The 18,350-nt window shown below is 40.1% G+C and overlaps 1 protein-coding gene across 1 annotated transcript in view; it reads right to left on the bottom strand.

The window, feature by feature from the left end:
* The window catches only part of PLPPR5 (phospholipid phosphatase related 5), a 109,206-nt gene that overhangs the window by 24,358 nt on the left and 66,498 nt on the right, over positions 1-18,350 (bottom strand). Inside the window, exon 7 of the mRNA XM_086617305.1 lies at positions 14,645-14,746. Within this exon, the coding sequence (XP_086473431.1) occupies positions 14,645-14,746 (102 nt within the window). The remainder of the gene's footprint in view (positions 1-14,644; positions 14,747-18,350) is intronic.

Below are 18,350 nucleotides of genomic sequence, written 5' to 3'. Positions count from 1 at the left end.
GTAGGTTATAAGGGGAGGTAACTCCAGTATTGGAATTTGAAAGTGAAAACTTTGCTAACTCCAGGCTACTATTAGTTTTGCACCCTGCCAGTGAGTAAAGTATGGATTAGACTCCCAGAAATACCCCCAACTGTGCTCATGCCTCTGGGCGGATTTAGATCAGATTGATTGTTCCATTAAGCTCCCAATCTGGTGAGAAGTCACACTAGTAATTTGCATCTTCATAAAAGAATTAGCAGAGCTGTTGCTTTGAAGTTCAATTATCCATGTGCATGTTTAAAGCAGAATATTGAAAATACACTGTGCTGTTTGCACAGCTGCAGAGAGCTAAGTACAAGGGATGTTTGCAGGTTTGCTATCGAACTTTCTGCACAGCCAGGGAAACACAGGGCTATTGTGAAGTCTGCAGAAGATCTAAAACCATGGGCAGGCATTGAAGCAGAAACGAAGCTCTAAAGAAGTTTCTAACTTCATTTGTGGACATTAAGGATAAATTCAACAGGCTACTTTAGTGTTTATATTATGAGGTGCCAGCTGCAGCTCTATAGTTAAGGCTGAATTGAGCTTTGAATTTAAATCAGGGGTTCAACTTCATTATTTATGTGGATGATGTGGTTCCCTTTCTTTTTTTTCCCTCTTGTGTTGAAATTTACAGTATTTGCTCTTTGAGTACATGATGGATTTCCTACTAATTACAAAGTAAATCAAGTAGTTAAGGGTTAAAATTAAACTGTAAAAAATAGATCCCTTATGAAATTAGATTTTGTTCAGAATACTACAGATTTTTTTACATTGTTATCACTGTTAAAACTCAGTTATACAACATAAAAAGTAGGTGAAAAACACTATGAAAATAATTCATCAATGTTTACATAAGTGCTATGATCAACAGGTCATATATTTTATACTTCCCAAGTTTATCATAGCATCAAAGCTTATGCAGCCTATCATCCCTCCTTGCCAGCACAGCCATTCATTGCCGCAGTACCGCAGGTCACAGCTTTCCACGCTACAGTACTCCAACTCACAGGAGGGCAACAGTCCATTTAAACAGACATCTTGACCCAGCCATTATGGCCCTCACACCTTGATGATCTCCTGCCCACGTGCCTGCTCGGGTGTGATTACCCTGCATTGGTGCATCCCTGCATGAGACCTAGGCATGTTCCCCAGAGGGCTGGGGATGGACAGTGGCTGGTACTTCGGCACTTTAAAGCCTCTTCCTATGGACCTGCCTCAGCTCTCCATGTGGGAACGCCTTTTGCTCCAGCCCGGGCAGTGCCAGAGGAAGCCTGGAGCCGCAGCTCCCACCTGCAGTGCCCCAGGCACCCGCTGTGGGTCTGGGAGCAATGAGATCACTTGCAAAAGCATCTGAAAAATACGTTGATATTGGCCTGTACACACCATTGCGAAAGATTCCATAGCTGAATGGGGCTCGAGAGAAGCCGCACAGACTAGATTATCCAGTTTGAAACACTAGACACTGTGAGGAAAATTAATATTAAACAGATTGGCCCAGGTAAGCTGCAGCTACTGCTGTCTATGCAAGGCACTTCATTTATGTATTATTTATGTCCTTCATCTTTACATAATTGACATAATATTTCACGGACCACTCTACTGCTTGCTGCCACTGTGCCACATTTTGCCTGCTGGTCATTTTTGCAGAGAACAGGAGGGATCGCTGCAAAAGAGGCAGGCATGACACGCAGTATTTATCTGTGAGTGACGAAGATATTTTGATATGACATTTATATTTATTGCTAGTGACCAATCAAAGTTCCAGCTCGGCATCTGAGGATCAGCATTTCTAATTTGCTGGCTGCCTATCTCTTAATCAGAGCAACATCTTAACATCAAGGATTCTGCAGCCTGTGGCATTTGTTATGGGAATGTACTTCGTCGAAAACCTAAGAGAAACAGACAGATCTGATCGCAAGGAAACAAAAATATTACCGCTCTGATGTTATCAAAATTGAATGACTGCCTTTGAACACACTACTTTTCCTATAGCAAAGACAATTACAAAGGGAAACACAAGTGAAAAAGAAAGGGTTTTTGAGATGCAGTAAGTAACTAAGGAGATCTCATGCATGAAAATCCAGGGCATTTTGTACAATTTCATGCATTGATGAATCTTTGCCGAAAGGAACAGAATTCCTTAAGCTTACAACTGTACATGTAATTAACCACATCAAATGATAACCCACAGGAATTCAATAGTTTGCCCCAAAACATCATCCTCTTGGGTCTTGTGGCAAACTATTTGTTATACAATAAGCCTAAATGTTATGGAGTCAGATCTGCTCAGTTCACACATAGTGTATTCAGATAGCTGTGTCTTTCCAAATGAAAAACCCCAGTGGAGGAGATAACAATATATTTATTTATTGAAATACCACTGATCCTCCTAAAACTAAGTTTGGAGTTAATCAGATTTACTGCAGTTTATTACTTTTCGCTTACAAATTATTGGAAAAACATCAGATCCTGGTGTAGTCAAAACCTCTGAGTAAACTGCAGATCAATATAAAAAATTGATCCAGTCTCTTTCCACAGCATGTCTTCCTTTTGGAGCAAGTGTAAATGTTATACAATTTAAGCTAAACCACTGCAAAGAATATTAAGATTATAGCTGATTTCTAGAAACTGCTAAACATCTCTAGCCCTGAAACCTTGAAACAATTTCACTAACTGCACCACAGTCTTGATACATTTCTTTTCAGTGATTCATATTTTTGTAAACTATAGAATCATTTATTGTCTCTCTGCGTTTAGCATTGCAACAAATAATGCCTTTTCACTGTACTGTAATTTCTTTAATATTCAATACTGTTCACACTTCTATTGAAAAAAAAAAAACACCAAAAAAGTTTTCCATAGTTTTTAATATTAGAAGGAATTCTGTTTTGCAAAGAAAACAAATCTTAAGAAGTAGCAATGCTAAGCAAAAATAAAAAGTTCAAAGTAATTCAAAGAAGTCCGTGTCAAGCCTGCAGCCCACTCCCACACTTGCTTATCCCGGTGGACAGAGATAGAAGGTAGGCTTTGCAACATATGCAAAGGACTATAGACTAAACTAATGTTGAATGTGATACTATAAAAAGATCAGACGATGCCCTCATATGACTTCTTTATAGGTTCATTCCTGAGCTGTCATATTTAAGTTAATAATTCTCTATTATTACTTATTAAATTAATATTTGAATTATTTCTTGAATATAAACCAAGAGGGGGGTATTTGCATGCCTTGTTGCTACATGTAGAGCAACTGTATCTTGTCTACTTTAACAGTCGCAAAAATCAAGAGGAAGGGTACCAAAAAAACATGGGAAATGATGCCAATGTCTACTCCTTACGTTATGCCCTGCCACGATTTATCTTACTTTCCTTATCTGTTTACGATCTACATACTATTGCTAGCTACACAAATCATGTTTGTCAAATCTGCATCATTATCACCTTGTTCCAACGAGACTTCACCTTGTATTTTATTACTAACCAAAACCACTTTGACAAAACAACCCAAACCAAAGGTCTGTCTTTAGGAAGTGTTTGTATGTAAGTAGTTAGCCAGGCAGAAAGCAGAAATGCTGCCAAATTACTGATTTGCTCACTTCCGATATGAACAGTTCAGACTGTAAACCCAAAACATTTTATAAAGTCATTTGTAGCCAATTCACAGATATAAAATAGCTGAGAGAGGATTATAAGTGTACACTTGACCCAAGTTCCATTTAGTCCAGTATGAGGTCTCTGGGGGGTATCGGCACTGGATTTTCACAAGACATTGAGTAAGAGCAAATATGAAATAACAATCTTATAGGAAAAGTCCTCTCTTCAGGACTAAGATGGCTTCCTTAGCCTAATGGTTTAATTTTATTGTAAATAGCTTGAAATCCTATCTATAATAATCATGAACATTTCCATCTTCTAATTCATTTTTCTGAATCTTACTAAGCTCTTAGCTTCAGCAAAACCCTATGGTAATAGATGCCTGGAGTTAATTTAAAAACTCATCAGTTTTAAACTTGTCTCACAGAAAAAATCCTTTGTACACATTGTAGCAGCTCCCAAGGAGCTGGAGCTTCTCCTTTCCTCACTTGCTTACTTTCACCATGGCCTCTTTTACATGTTGCCACACCGAACTCAATTCAGGCTTCCTGCAGAAGAAAATGTCTATTTTGCAAAATTTTACAACTCAGCACATACTAATTGTTTCTCTCAGTATTTTTCCTTTTCTTTGATAAAGATATATTCAGTTTTCTCAACGAAACATTTTGCTTCTGTTTCCTTGAAGTAAACCCCAAACACCCTAGTGAAGATGTGAAGATGACTTTTTCTTCTATAGCCTCATTTGTTGAGCAGGGTATGCGTATCGAAAGACAGGTAACACCACAGTCATATTATAGCTGTGAAACTGAGCACGATGGTGCTAAAAGCCTGGCTTTAATACTGGAGTTTTCCAGTGGCTGGAAACCCACTTCGACAGAGTCTGGTGCCTTCTGTTTTCACTTAATCCAAGTCCCAGTGTCAGCCAGTGCACTGTGCAGAGACACAGGATAAAATGTCTGACGTACCTGACTACTCATCTATCAGAAATCAGGGACATAGGAGATGCTGCTGCTCATAAGGAAAAAATATATTTCAACAGTATTGTCTAATCTGTCTAGAGGAAATGCAGTTATTAGAAAATATGCAAAGTGCCAAGCCTCTTGCAGTGCGCTAAACATCAAAACAAGCCCCTAGTGAGAAAAGCCTCAGAGAGCAAAGACCTTTGTCCTGAAATGCACACAAAGGGGAGTGACAGCTATAAAGAGCCCAATTCCAAGTTCAGAAATGAAAAGAGTGCATCTCAACTTGCAAATCCATCATAAACTTTTCCTGAACCATCCTTCTTCTCAACAGAACGTGGCTTCTGCAATACAGTATTTCGAATCTTTCCAATAAAATGTCTAATGAGCACTGTGGGGCCACAATTCCTGCTGAAATGAAAACTCCTCCTGCAGAAGTGGCAGTGCCAGGACTGCTCCAAGCCCTGAGGAGCAGTTGGAGGGTGTCCTTTGAACGCCACTCCTCACGCTGCTGTAGCAGGGCAAGGAGATGGCCAGATGGGTGACAGCTCGTGTCACGGCACACAGCTGCTTCCAAACTCAGCAGGAGGGAAGGGAAGGCAGAAGGAAATTGCCAGGGTGGAAAAATTCACTCTCAGAAGCACAAAATTACCTTTGCAGAAGAAGAGATAAGTCTGTTTTAACATCCGTGGACACAGAGGGTGCACTGCGGACAGAGTTAGAAGTGGTTCTAAACAGTACACAGTACTCACAAGTGCCAGCAATAACCATTAAAATAAATACTCAGTAATATGTTGGAAATAGCTGCAAAAAGCATGCAAGGTGCATGATTGAGTAAGGATAATTTCCCCATCTCATTTCTTGCACATAAAGTTCTTTCTACTCCCAGCTCCCTTAAAAAGTGAATTTTGTTTCTTAACTCCTGACGGGGAAAAGGAAAAAAAGAAAAAAAAAAATTATTCAGTTGGCAGCAATTTGGTACCAGAGAATTTATTGACACTGAGTCACTAAAAACTAAACCTCCACATGCTCTCTTTGGTTCCTCACCCACCAGACTCTTTCAGGGAGTTGATGTGTGGAGGAAAACTATATAGTTTAATTGGGTATTATTATCTATAAACTACTAGGTAGGCCCTGAGGTGTTCTGAAATAACCTGTAAAAGGAAAAAACATCTGCAGTAAAGAGCATGAAGAATATAATTCTTTGCTTATTTACTACTTAGAAGTATTTTAAATCTTGTTTTTATTTCCAAGTGATCTCAGTCTGCAAATGTACAATGCACCATTATAACAGCTGCAGATGATATTAAGAGAACTGAATTGCAAGTACACTTTGGAGCACTGCACTGAATTATCGATGAGTGCTGGGGAACTGTTCTTCCATTATTTTAAAAGTGTACACATTACCAAATAAAATAAAAATATCGTGTATTATTGATATTATATTACAGTACAGTCAGTAGGTTGCATAGAAACCAGAAAAGGATAACCAGAGTACTTCTGTAGTTAACGTATTTTAATAAAGTTTATAGAGTTTAATTTGTTACCTGAGGAAATGACAAAAATGAGATATAGATATAGGATCTACCCTTGATCTCAGAAGGAATTTCATTGTATTAATTGCATTACAGAAGATGCCCAGCTTTTGCATGATTTCGTTTTTATAGTTAATTATTGTAGGCTTCTCTAAATTAAATAAAAAGTTTGATTGCTTGGACAAAGAAGCATAAATTATCACAAATACCTTAGAAAGTATTTTTAATAAAAGCCTGCTAGGCTCTATTAAAGAATGGTGGTGAGGGCTGTAAAATTTCATTTTAAAACGAACTCTTGAACATCAGAGAAACACTCTCATGCTTAAATGCAAGCACACAGATTTTTCTCTAACATGGGAGTATTATTCTGCAATGGAATGATGGGAATATCATAATATGCCATAAACGCAATTTAATACTTCTTTTTCCATTAGAAGACTGCTTGGACGCACAAAGATAAATTATTACAGCAGCACTTTTGGTGCTTTCACAGTTAACGCCTGATAGCATTTTCATTTAAAACTTGTTTTTTCCATGGTTTGTAATTGGATAAATTTTCCCTACACCAAAACATGTTTCTCAAGAACTAACGGTAGGGACCTCATTCAACTAAACTATATTTAAGTATATATTTTAAAAATAGTGGAAAAATATTTCGTCTGACTGAATTGTGATGGCATGTGACAACCACTCACAACGTATGGGAAACTGATAGGATGGTCAAAATCCAGTTTGTGCTCTCGAGCAGGTTAAATATTATCTTTTCAGCAGCATCATGAGAGTTACCAATCCGGCTCAGAAAATCTCCATCCTTACATGTAGGAGCCATTGCTTTATTTCACCACTAAGAAAACCTATTGGTACCAGGGAAACACGAATGATCATCCATGTTGCAATGTGTGAGCAATTAAAGCATAAAGGACTCCCTCTCCTCTGAAGGGCCATCCATCCTCCAGTAACTCCTCTTAAGATGCCTGCTGCACCAGCTGGGATGAGTCACAGGCCTTCACTTCCCAGTGACTTGCCCACATTTCCACAGATAACCTACGTGAAAAAAACAAAACCTCCAGTCCTCAGCCTACATGCCAAACAACAATTCAGCTCTCAACTTTTTCTTCTCTCTCTCTCTCCTCCTTCCAAAAGATGTTCATCTAAACTGGAAGTTTTGAGTCAACATCAGAGGTATTGGCAAATTTTCTTTCTGGTTTATTCAAAGACAAGTAGGGGCAGAAGCATTACTAAATGACACATGCTAAGTGCGTGATGGCTGCATGCTGCAGAACTAGGTTCCCCAGCTTGAACTTTGCATAGCTTTTTTCCTGCCGCCCTGTAAGCATGGGAAACCTCTTAATACACAGTAAAGGCAAGGTGAAGATTTCTTTGCTTCAGAAGCAATATTCCTATATTGGGCTTAATAGATTTAAAATATCCAAAAACTATTATTGCAAAAAAGAGCTCTACGGAAGCCACGAATCTGCCTCTTAAAATTTCCAATAAATAGCATAGACTGTGCTTTTCAAAAGCACCCAAAAGTTAATCCACTGAACTCCCACTGCAAGCTAAAGCATTGACATTTGATTTCTACAGACTTTAGCAAATCCTTCAGCTATGGTATATAAGCCCCTTTTCTTGGCCCAGAGAAATTGCCTTCTGCAGACTGTTTTAAGGCCTAACAGGAGCTGCCTGGGCAGCGCAAGCACTGTGGCCAGCACGAATGCCCCAGCAGGAAAGAGGAAGGCCACTCCATGGGGAAGAGCACTTCTTGCTATGTCTGTGCTGAGTGCACATGCTGAGAAGGGTGAACTGGTGGCCTGTCTTTTCCACCACCCTGCTGGAATGAGGTATAATCTCTGCTTTTATACTTTCCATTCCTGGGAATCTTTCCAGGCTAATCTGTTCTGCAAGGACTGTTTAGGCCGCCTCTGCCCCCGCTAAGTCAGTGATGAGGCACTCATTGCTTTCCTGTGCTGTGTCCAATGAGGTCATCAAGAGCTTGAGAAAAATTCCAAAATCTCAAGTTTGAGTTCCTCAGCATGCTTGGAAGTCCTTTGCTGTGTGTGTCCCACAGTAATGTATTTCCACAGCTCAGCATCCTATGCAATCATACTTCTCTGCATAGAGCCAAAAATTTGAGACTTTCAAGCTGACCCTTGTAGGTCCATTCCAGCAGCAGCTCATAACTGCCAGTATATTAAGCCAAATCAGTGTTCAGCCTAATATTACATGGCTTCATCCCGACATAGGCACACTTCATGTAGATATGGGCAATTAACATCTTTGAAAAAATACTAACATTTAAAAGTTAAATGCATTTGAAAACTTTGGCCCAAGGACACAAAGAAGTAAAACTGCTACCAATGGCTTGGAAAAAGCCCAAGTCAGATATAGTTCTACTAAGATAGCTCTACTAGCATCTGTTCAGGCCTAAATACAACATTACAGTAAGCAAAAAGAGATCCATCAGTATAAAAGTAGCTATCAAATAAAATTACACACTTTCAGAAATAACAGAACTTCTAATAAGCATTTAGAGATCTTTTTTGAGTTTAAAAAATAATAAAGAACAACTCCATACAAAACACAAATTAGAATGTGATTTTTCTATGAAGAATGATTTTCAAAGCACAGGCTACTAATTCTTATATTCAGTGCTTTCCAAACTGAATGTCCTGCTTAAAACATACTTTCTACATTCCCAACTCTGTCCTCCCCATCTCTCCCTTGTGATTTCACATTTCACATATACATTCATGTACTTATTTTACTATCCTTCAGTTAATCCTATTTTCTATTGTAAGACAGATACCAAGGTGTGAGAAATCTTAGCCACCAATCTCTGCCACAGACTTCAATCGGACCCGAAAGGCACTGCTCAGTAGCTACAGAATATGCAAATATGAATCCTAGTACTACCAGCTGCCTCTCAGAATGAGATTTCCTTGTAATATTTCTCCTCACAGTTCTCCTTCATGGTTCATGAATGTGTTTCCAAACAGGGTAAACATTAGGCACATTTCATGCTCAAAAATCAGTCTGGGACACAGTTCATGCATCTATCTTTCTTGTGAAAAGTTTGTCTAAGGACCTTGGCAACCATATCCCCTAAACTAGTGAGCCCAGACCACCATCCAGCACTGCATCACTGAGTGCCTGGCCACAGGACAGCCACTCTCTTCAGCCACTACCATTTTCCCCCAGCGACTGCCTTGGATTGGCTGTTCTAGTGGTGCACAGCAAACACTATACCAAATTGCAGAACAGGGAGTAGAAACTATATCGGTCTGTTGGTGTCACTGTGTAAATTAAGCCAGGCAGAATATACTTGGAGGTTAGCCAGAATACAAAATGTACTGCAGATCTTGTCATCAAATGGCTAAGATCTTGGACTACAACTCAGACTAAACTCCACTTAGAAAAGGAAACAAGACATAGCTACAAGCTTCTATCTGCACCAAAGGTGACCTTTACAACACCATTTTGAAGAATAGGGGAAGACAAAGATGGGCTTAGATTTTATTTTTGCTGTTATGTGAAACATCCTGCTTCTTTGATACTGGCTGGGACATGAAGACCAGGAGAACAGAGAAATGGGAACAAGAGCAATGCTCACTTCTAACAGCTGCTGCTTTGCTGCTGAAAAGAGCAAGTCAAACTGCAATGTGGTTCTAACTATTTGAGTGACCACGTTGGTTGACATCCATCAAGCTAAAATCATCTGCCCTTTTTATACACCTGTTTAAACATCTTATAAGAAAGCATATATTTGAGAGTTTTTTCAACTATTTTAAGATTGTATCACGTGAAAGAAATAAGAATGCAGGAAAATAAAAGCCTATTAAATGGTATTTCTGTTCTGAGGAAATATGGCTATAAGTGTTTTCTCTATGTTAGTCTTTGCCACAGGAGCACCTTGTAAATCAACAGAAAGGAGATATGCATTATTTTTTAAAAGTTCCAAGAAAACTCAATGTGTCTCCAGTATTTTTACTGTTCCCACTAATTCTCAAGGGTTCACTTATCCTCCAGTCCAAATCAAGGTCTTTCGTTTGCAGGATCTTGCACTTTCACTCTCTAAGCTTTGGTTCATTAGGCTAACTCTGAGGCGAGGTACTAAAAGATGCACAACACAACTACTACAGAGAAAAAAAAAATTAAAACTCCCCCAGATCCTTCAGACTGAACCTTCGCTTCTCTGGAGTCTCCCAAGTGCTTCAGAAATATCTGTGGGCTGGGCAGGTGTAGCAGGAGCAGGTGACTATACTAGGATGAAGAAGGTGTCTCTTCCCACAATTTTGTGTTTAGATACCACAATTGCTTTAATAGATGACAAATGCGAATCCTGTATAGCACCTTGTCATAGCTAGAGAGTCCTGTAGGGCAGAGTACCTTATTTAATAAATGGAGCCCTACGTCATTATTCAAAATGCTGAGCTAGCACTTGCACAGCTGCAGAATTATCTCCCTCATGTTCCCTCAGCCCCTGACTGACAAATCCTTCTCCCAGACCTCTCCAGAAATAAATGAACCATGACAAACATCAGGACTCTGATATCTAGAGTCAAATCACATCTAAATTGCCTGTTCATTTGTATAGAAGCCGCTCAACTGCTATAATTACAAACTGTAATGCTATTACCAACAGTGGCAGTTTCTATTGCTAAGGTCGTAAATTGAGTGATTTGGTTTTAATCTCTCTTTGTAGCAGTATAGGTGTGGTGATAAGGGAAACAGTGAATGATGGATTCAGTAGCCATCACCTCCAGCTCCCAAGCTGCCTTTTTATCCAGCTGATATCAGAAGTTCTGGCTGCACACCGTATTCAGCAAAACTCCACTTGATTGCGCATAGTGATCATGATGAGCTTCATTCAGGGAACAGCAGGTCAGAAAACAAACCCCTGTTACATAAATATAGTCTGTAAATATAGTCAATTTATACTTTTGTACACTGATCACAGACTGCAATTTCCTGCATAAGGTGGCACAGCAAAAGGCTTAATCTCACAAAAAAAAAGCAGAAATCTATTTGCATTTCTTTGCACTTACATGGTTTCTTTGATAGAATACTTGGAAACTCCCTTTTGGGTGAAGATTTTTTTTTGTAATTTTTCATCTGATATGTTTGGTTACTTCAGCAAGCAACTTTTCCCCTTCAGAATCTTAATATCTATACAGCTCCTAAAATCTTTAGCTAAATTTCTCTCTCCTTTTTTTTTGTTTTCATGTCTTCCCCCTTTCATAGTAATCTGAATTTTAAATCATCAGCAGCACAGTTCAGCAGCATAAAAGATGGTCATATATCCTGGCCTGTTCTTTCATGTTCACAGGCTGGCTGGAGCATCTCAGTGCTATGGTCCACTGTTCCAGATCTGCAGATACTGTGCTCAGCAGTGGGATCCCAAATGTCTCCTAGATAGATAAAAGTGTCTACAGAAGATTATGGATGACATTTAAAGGTCACATTTGGGATGAAAGCTCCATTTGATGAGGTGTCTTGCAGACCCAGATACAGACAATTCATAGTGCAAAAGAACTACAGTCTAATAGATACAAATCACATCACACGTGTAGCCAGGTATGTTGTAAGAAAGCAAATATCATCATAAACAGTGCTACTTCTGTTGTGTATTGGTCTTTGTTAAAATAGCACCAACATCAAAGGGACTACAGTAGTGTGGGAGACACCGGAGGAAGAGAGAAAGAGGAGGAAGAGAGTCAATATTGTGTGGCTTCCTTGGTGAAAACACGGTCAGTTGTGTCTGAAGGATGGATGTGAAAGCAGGTGAGGTGATACTTGGGCTGACATATCAGCATGTTGCATGTTTGCACAAAGAGGCCAGACATAGAAAATTAAAAAGTGTCAGGAAGCCTGTGCATTTCTGGCACTACTTAATCCACTTTGAACCTGCTGATGCAGAAACAGAAGTGTACAGACAAAACAGCAAAATACAGCTGTTATTGTAACAATAGCACTGAGCATGACAGCAGGGCTCCAAAAGGACCACACCTGCCTGTGACAGAGCTTCCTCAATATCATGAGTGATTGTGCCACAAGAGCCACGAGGACTCTGCTGCCCAGACCAGGAGGTCTCTTCCCAGCTTTTGGAAAGTCTCACATTTCTCCCTGCCTGTACCTCTGCACTGATACCAGCATTCACGTCCAATAATGCACAAACTGGCAGAATGTCATAGTTCCACCGCTGCCACAGGGAGACGGGACCCTAAGGGCTGACAAGTGCAAGGCAAAGCTATCTATTTGTCTATGATATATCCTAAGCCAAATGCTAAACTGCAAGCCAACATCAAACAATGAGGAAGACGACATGCTTAAACACTGCTGAAGTGTAAAACTCAGCAGAGAGGAATGGCACTGAAGGGAAATGGAAATTTTTTTAAGACAGATTAATATATGCTGCAAAGCTCTTTATGCCATCTGGTAAAAAGAGCAATAAAAGACCAATATGGAAGAGTGAATAGTTCAAAACATAATCAAGAATAAGAAACTGGCATATGAAAAAAAAGATGGCATCTGTACAGAGAATGAATGGGAATTGCATCCATCTTATACTCAAGGAATAAGAAATGATGAACTGAAAGCCTATTCTGATAACATAATGTCCTGGAAAAGGGCCATGCCAGGACATCCTAAAGGTTCTGGGAGACACAGCTGAGAAATTCACACAATAATTCCAGTCTCCATCTGGCAGGTGAAAGAGCCTTTCCCTGTTCCAAGGCTAACCACTGCTCTACGTGAGCTTGCAGCCTCCTGTCACAACTAAGTCTGTCAGGAAGAACGATACCAATGTAACAATATAAATGTGCAAATATTCACCAGCAATTAAGACCACAGCCCAGTTTCCGACAGGATGCTGGCCTGCCGAAGATGTCTGGTATCCTTTTACCCTAGTAGGAGGGAGCACAGCTGGGTATCTCAGCTCTAGCTGCAGAACAGCAGTGACAGGGGAAGCTGCAGCTCTCCCGTGTCCTCCTCACAGCTAATGCAAAAGCTGTGTTTGAAGCCTTGCTAATGGCCTGTGAGTGCAGGCTGGAGCAGAGAGAGATGCACAGGAGAGGAGGTACTGTATTCGCATCGATGGCCTACTTTTGAGGTCTCATTAAAAGCCTGATCAGGGTGGGGTATGAGGTGCAGAAAGGGGACCTGTCAAAGCAGGAGGACACAAGGTGGCTGAGGGGGAGTGATGATGATTGGGATTTTCCTGTTGTCTCCTGTACATCTTTGTTGGTGATTTTTCACGTATGAGTAGCTCCACACAAGAAGCTTGCTTCGGAAAGGGACATTTGTCATATCTGGAGTGCTGCTTTCAAATACTACGTGTATTTGAAAGAATTAACAAACATATGGTCTGATTTGTAAATGATAAAAAGATACAAAACCACCCCTCCCACCCTCTACTACGTATCCTATTTAAATCTGGAACAAGTCCCCTTACTCCCATCCAGAGTTACACAAACCAGAATAGACAGTGTCTAGTTCTTTCTGACAAATTTTCTTTTCTGCTGTATTGCAGAAGGCATGATACATGCAGCTCTGCGCGGTCTTTGCTTTCCCATTAGTCTGTGACTCACCACAAATTCAGGCCATATTTGTGCCTGTAAACATGACCATCAGACCACCACTTGTGGGATCTGCATTGTTATCAATTAATCTAGCACGATCTGTTTGCTTTACCAGCTGTACAGAAAATCCTCACCCACTGTCTCTAAAGTCATTGCACTTTATATGCTTTGAAATTCCACCTGTGTTCAGATTTAAGCCTTTATCTCACTCACATTTATTATCAAATTTTCCTTACTCTTTTGTTTTTTTGAAACAATCTCATTTTCTGCTGTTGTTCTACTCCCATTAAAATAACTAATACCTCACTGTATTTTCTACTTTCATATTCATATCTGCACCTGAAAAATCCATTTTGTGTTGGCAAAGGCCTAAGTCCAGCTACACTTGCTGGTTATTACACGATGTGACACAGCAGTATGTAACATCTAATAGAAAGACAAATGCCAGAAGCAGAGTGAAAAAGTGAAGATAGAGCACAGAGCCATGTAACAAAAGAGCAGGTATAGTAAGGCCACTGAGGATGAAAAGGAAAGTTTTAGCACTGTTCTCTTTTGTGTTGACATGTATGTCTCTCAGCAATCTTCCCTCCAACTGAAACTACAACCACAGTGAAGTGAGCGGTACATTTGAAAATCAAATCACACACTGGAGCTCAAGTAGGTCATAAAGAGTCTTGTAGGTGACCAAAACCTTGTAGCATCTCCCACCACAGTGCTCAAGACTTGTAGAAGTTGGCTCTTCCATTGAGCCTGTGGAGGTGGTTCTTCCCCTCAACTATGAGTAGCTTTTAGTTTCAGGTTTATAGCAGTATACAGGTAGAAGTGGTCCTACCGTCCGAATTTTCAAAACAAATTACATCCATGAGAGAGATTTTCTTAACGTCTACATGCAGATCACTAGATTCCTGAAGAAAAAATTCCATTTATTAATTCAAAAATGCACAATGTTGCCTTTTACCTTAAATATACAGGGAAGGCAGGTCATCAGGCAGCCAATAAAAAGCAGCAGCGTAGTGTCCAATGCCAGGGGAGTACTGACTTCTCTTAATCTGACAAAGAACTGAAGCTCAAACACCTCATGATTATCTGTTCTTCTAAGCAAAATGGTAACTGACCGAAACGTATACGTTATCAGCAGGCAACACTCCCATAGAAGACCCAGGATGACAGAATTCTGTCACATAACCAGCTGACATCAAGTCCCTACTCACTAGGTTTCTTTCCCAAGAAGACTGAGCATGGGAAAGCTCTCCCCCTCCATTGACAATATATAGTCTGCTTAGTCTTTTATTCCCCCTCTTCTGCACGGGTGTTCACTGTTTTTGAGTGTGACTCCATAGAATAAAGATAATATAAAACCAAGGACATTCTCTGTTTCACTCTGGAAAACTACATGCTCCAAGACTACATCCTTATAATGTTTTCTCTAATTGCTCAGAAAATAACAGGTATTGATCTCAAAAAAGATCTATCACATTGTCTTGACAGCAATGCAAAGTAGTGCCAAAAGGCAAGGGTCTTGATTTACTCCTGGTATTTCCTGCTAGGATTAGCTTCAAGTCTCCTGTCTTCAGTGAGATCCAAAGGGGCTTTTCTTTTGTTTTCCTAAATCAGCACTTCATTCTCATCACATCAGACTTATTTTTAGGATATTTGAATAGAATATCTTTAAGTTGTCAGTTGCTACTGTATAAATAGAGGTTGCTAAGGAAGGAACAGTAGCTGCTTCCTTAAGCAACAGTAGCAAAAGGAATGAAACAGCAGATGATTTCTTAGCAGAAACAGTAGACTAAGAGCAGCAGTTCTCTTCTACTGCAGTATTTAAAAATGTAGAAATGACATACACTAAAGTATTGATATTTTAAGTTTGAAAAATATAGCAAATCTACCTCAATTTGGCAAATTTGCTAATGAGTGTCAGAAGGCATTTTCCCTGCTTCTGAAATTCATTCCCTTCTAATTTTGTAGTTCTTTAGTTTTTATTTTACAGTTGTAGACACATAGACTCTCTTTTAGGGTTATTTGCCTAAGTCAGAACAATCCTAGAAATTCACAACTCCAGGATCTGATATTCAGAACCACATTAAAGATCGCCAGCAAGGCTACAAGTTCCCTACAGCTGCAGGGAGTATGTATTTAGGTAGATCATTATTATTTAGGGAGAGATTTGTCAGAAAAAGGGTTTGGTTCTAATTTTTATTTATTTATTTAGATCTGAACATTGTCAGATGAGAACGCTGGTGCGAAGAATTTGGTTTTGGGGACTACAACTCTTTACTGAGGCTTCTACTGAAGCCTCCATCTTAGAGGATGGATTCAGCAATTTCACAGTGGGAGATTACCATTGTGCCCATTCTTAATCTCTTTCGGAGCACAAGAGCAGTCCTCTGCACCCAGTCCACTAATGAAGCCACTAGTAGGTGCACAATTTAAGTTGATTATTCTGTTGATGTGATCACATCAGGAAGCTGGCTGCCACACGCTGTTCTGGCTGTAGTCACTAGGGGAAGATATTACAACAGCAGAGCTCCTCTGGGAAAAAAAAAAAAAGACTTAGGATTTGTCCACAGAGGGGACAATTCAGGACAGTTTATCTGAATTAGTGAGAGGTTTGCCGTGGATTAGTTAGAATCATATAAAACCTCGGGGTGTGTACTTCTATTCAGAATTAAACTGTCCTAATTCAATTAGATTAACTTACTTCCAAATGTTTTACACAGCTAGTGATAACAGACCAAGTGCAGAAGACATGTAATGGTATCTAAAACTGTCTGCCGATGAACACAGCTGTTCTCCCTTTATGCCTCATGAATATCACATCTCGCAGCAGAATGGAGTATCAAGAGCTGACAATTGGAATAGAAAATACTGAGTCTAAGGACATGATAGGCAGAGAACTGGATGTGACCATCTTCAGGAAAAAAAAGCAGCTGGAGATTGGGCACTAGCCAGTTATATTGCTTCCAGCTAGTGATCATCGAACACACCTGGATCATTATGTCCTTTTAGACAAGCAGGAGATAAGCATCTTTGAAGTTAGCCTTAATGACAGCTATCTTACCACCAACTTGTCTGGGATAGTGTTCATCAGGCACTGGTGACAGGTTTCATACAGGATACGCTGCAATTCCTAAGATTCTCTACAGAGAGAGAACAACCTCCAGTACTGAACAGAAGCAATGTGTTGCAAGTGGACTGGGGCTTCATGATGAGGCAAATATAGACAGTTTAGTATCAAAAGCAAACCTTTTAGAGTCGTACCTTGGCATGACAACTCAATGAGTGCTGAGGAAACAACCAAGCTTATCACACAGTCACACTAGGGCTTCCAACTCCCACCCTGACAGGGCTATTTCTGGGGTGTTCAGTTTTCCTCTTCCTAGAATATCAGGTCAACTAGAAACCCTAAGGAGCTTTTTCAGCCATCCTCACATAGGAGAGGATGACAAAAAGGCAACACTGTTTTAGTGGAAAGTCCCCTGATGGCAAGAGTAAAGCTTGCACAACCCTAGGCACACAGCAGAGGTTCGAGCGGGCAGAGGTGACTGTGAAGCTTTTCGTTACTTTCCTTTGTGGAAGTCCCTGAAAACCAAAAGGTCTAGAAAGGGAAGGAAAAGGCCAAAAGCTGAAGCCATGATAGGTCCCCATTCATTCATGTTTCCACTTGTCCAAATGAGAACTGTGTAGCTGCTGGCTCCAGCTGCAGTCATGCTTGTAGTACACTTCGGAGTGAGGCATGGTATCTTGCCTGATACGTCCAGTTTCTCAAAGGTACTTGAGGAGAGATGGAAAATGCTGGTTTACAGCAGGGAAATCTGGTGTTTTGGGGTCAAGTCAGCTGTCAGAGGCAGAGCCTGGTGAAAATGCTCTTGGTGTGCTTGGACCGAGGTGCAGCAAGACTGAGAGTTCTGGAAGTCTGCTCATGCTTCCACCTGTAAATGCTCCCAAGTGTGTTACCAAGGCCAAGGCTATGCAGATAGCCGGGGATGTATTTGATCAAAACAGACTCAGGTTATCTGTTCCTAAAATGTACCATGCTCTGCTTTCTGCATGACAAGCCTCAGAAACACCAAAATTAGTTCAGAAGAGTATAAAAAGCTCCCTGCTAACATAATGTGCAAATGGACTGTCGCACTCACTGTGATCCTGGACAGCAACAAAATTAGAAGGCAACAGCAAACAGCACAGAAAATTGCAGCTGAAAAATACCAACATTATCCTCTTTTAATACACATTGTTAAAATGAACATTTTTAAAAGCTGAAGAGATGGGAGCCCAGATGCTATCACCGTATGTCTTATACAGTTCATGATTACGAACAAACAGCAGAATACATATAAAAGAATCTAAAATGGTATGGATACGAGCCCAGCTGGTGTCCCCATATGCCTTAAGAATTCCATTTTTAGGAACACAGCAGCATATAGCATTAGAGATGCTTCTTCAACATCTCATTTATAAATAGAGTGGAGCTGTTTCACTGAAGTACACACAGAAAAGGTCCACTAGGATCATAAAACCAGCTGCATTCAAAGCCACTGAAATGGTTCAACCACAGTGTTCTTATTAAGAACTACTCTGCACCAGACTATTCCCTGAATGAGGGATGATGCTTGTTTGTCATAGGCTCCTCACTAGGATTTTTTCAAAAGCAACCACGAAAA

This window comes from Tauraco erythrolophus, chromosome 10 (genome assembly GCF_009769465.1).
Source record: "Tauraco erythrolophus isolate bTauEry1 chromosome 10, bTauEry1.pri, whole genome shotgun sequence".
NCBI lineage: Eukaryota > Metazoa > Chordata > Aves > Musophagiformes > Musophagidae > Tauraco > Tauraco erythrolophus.
This window is presented reverse-complemented; position numbering and strand designations above follow the sequence as displayed.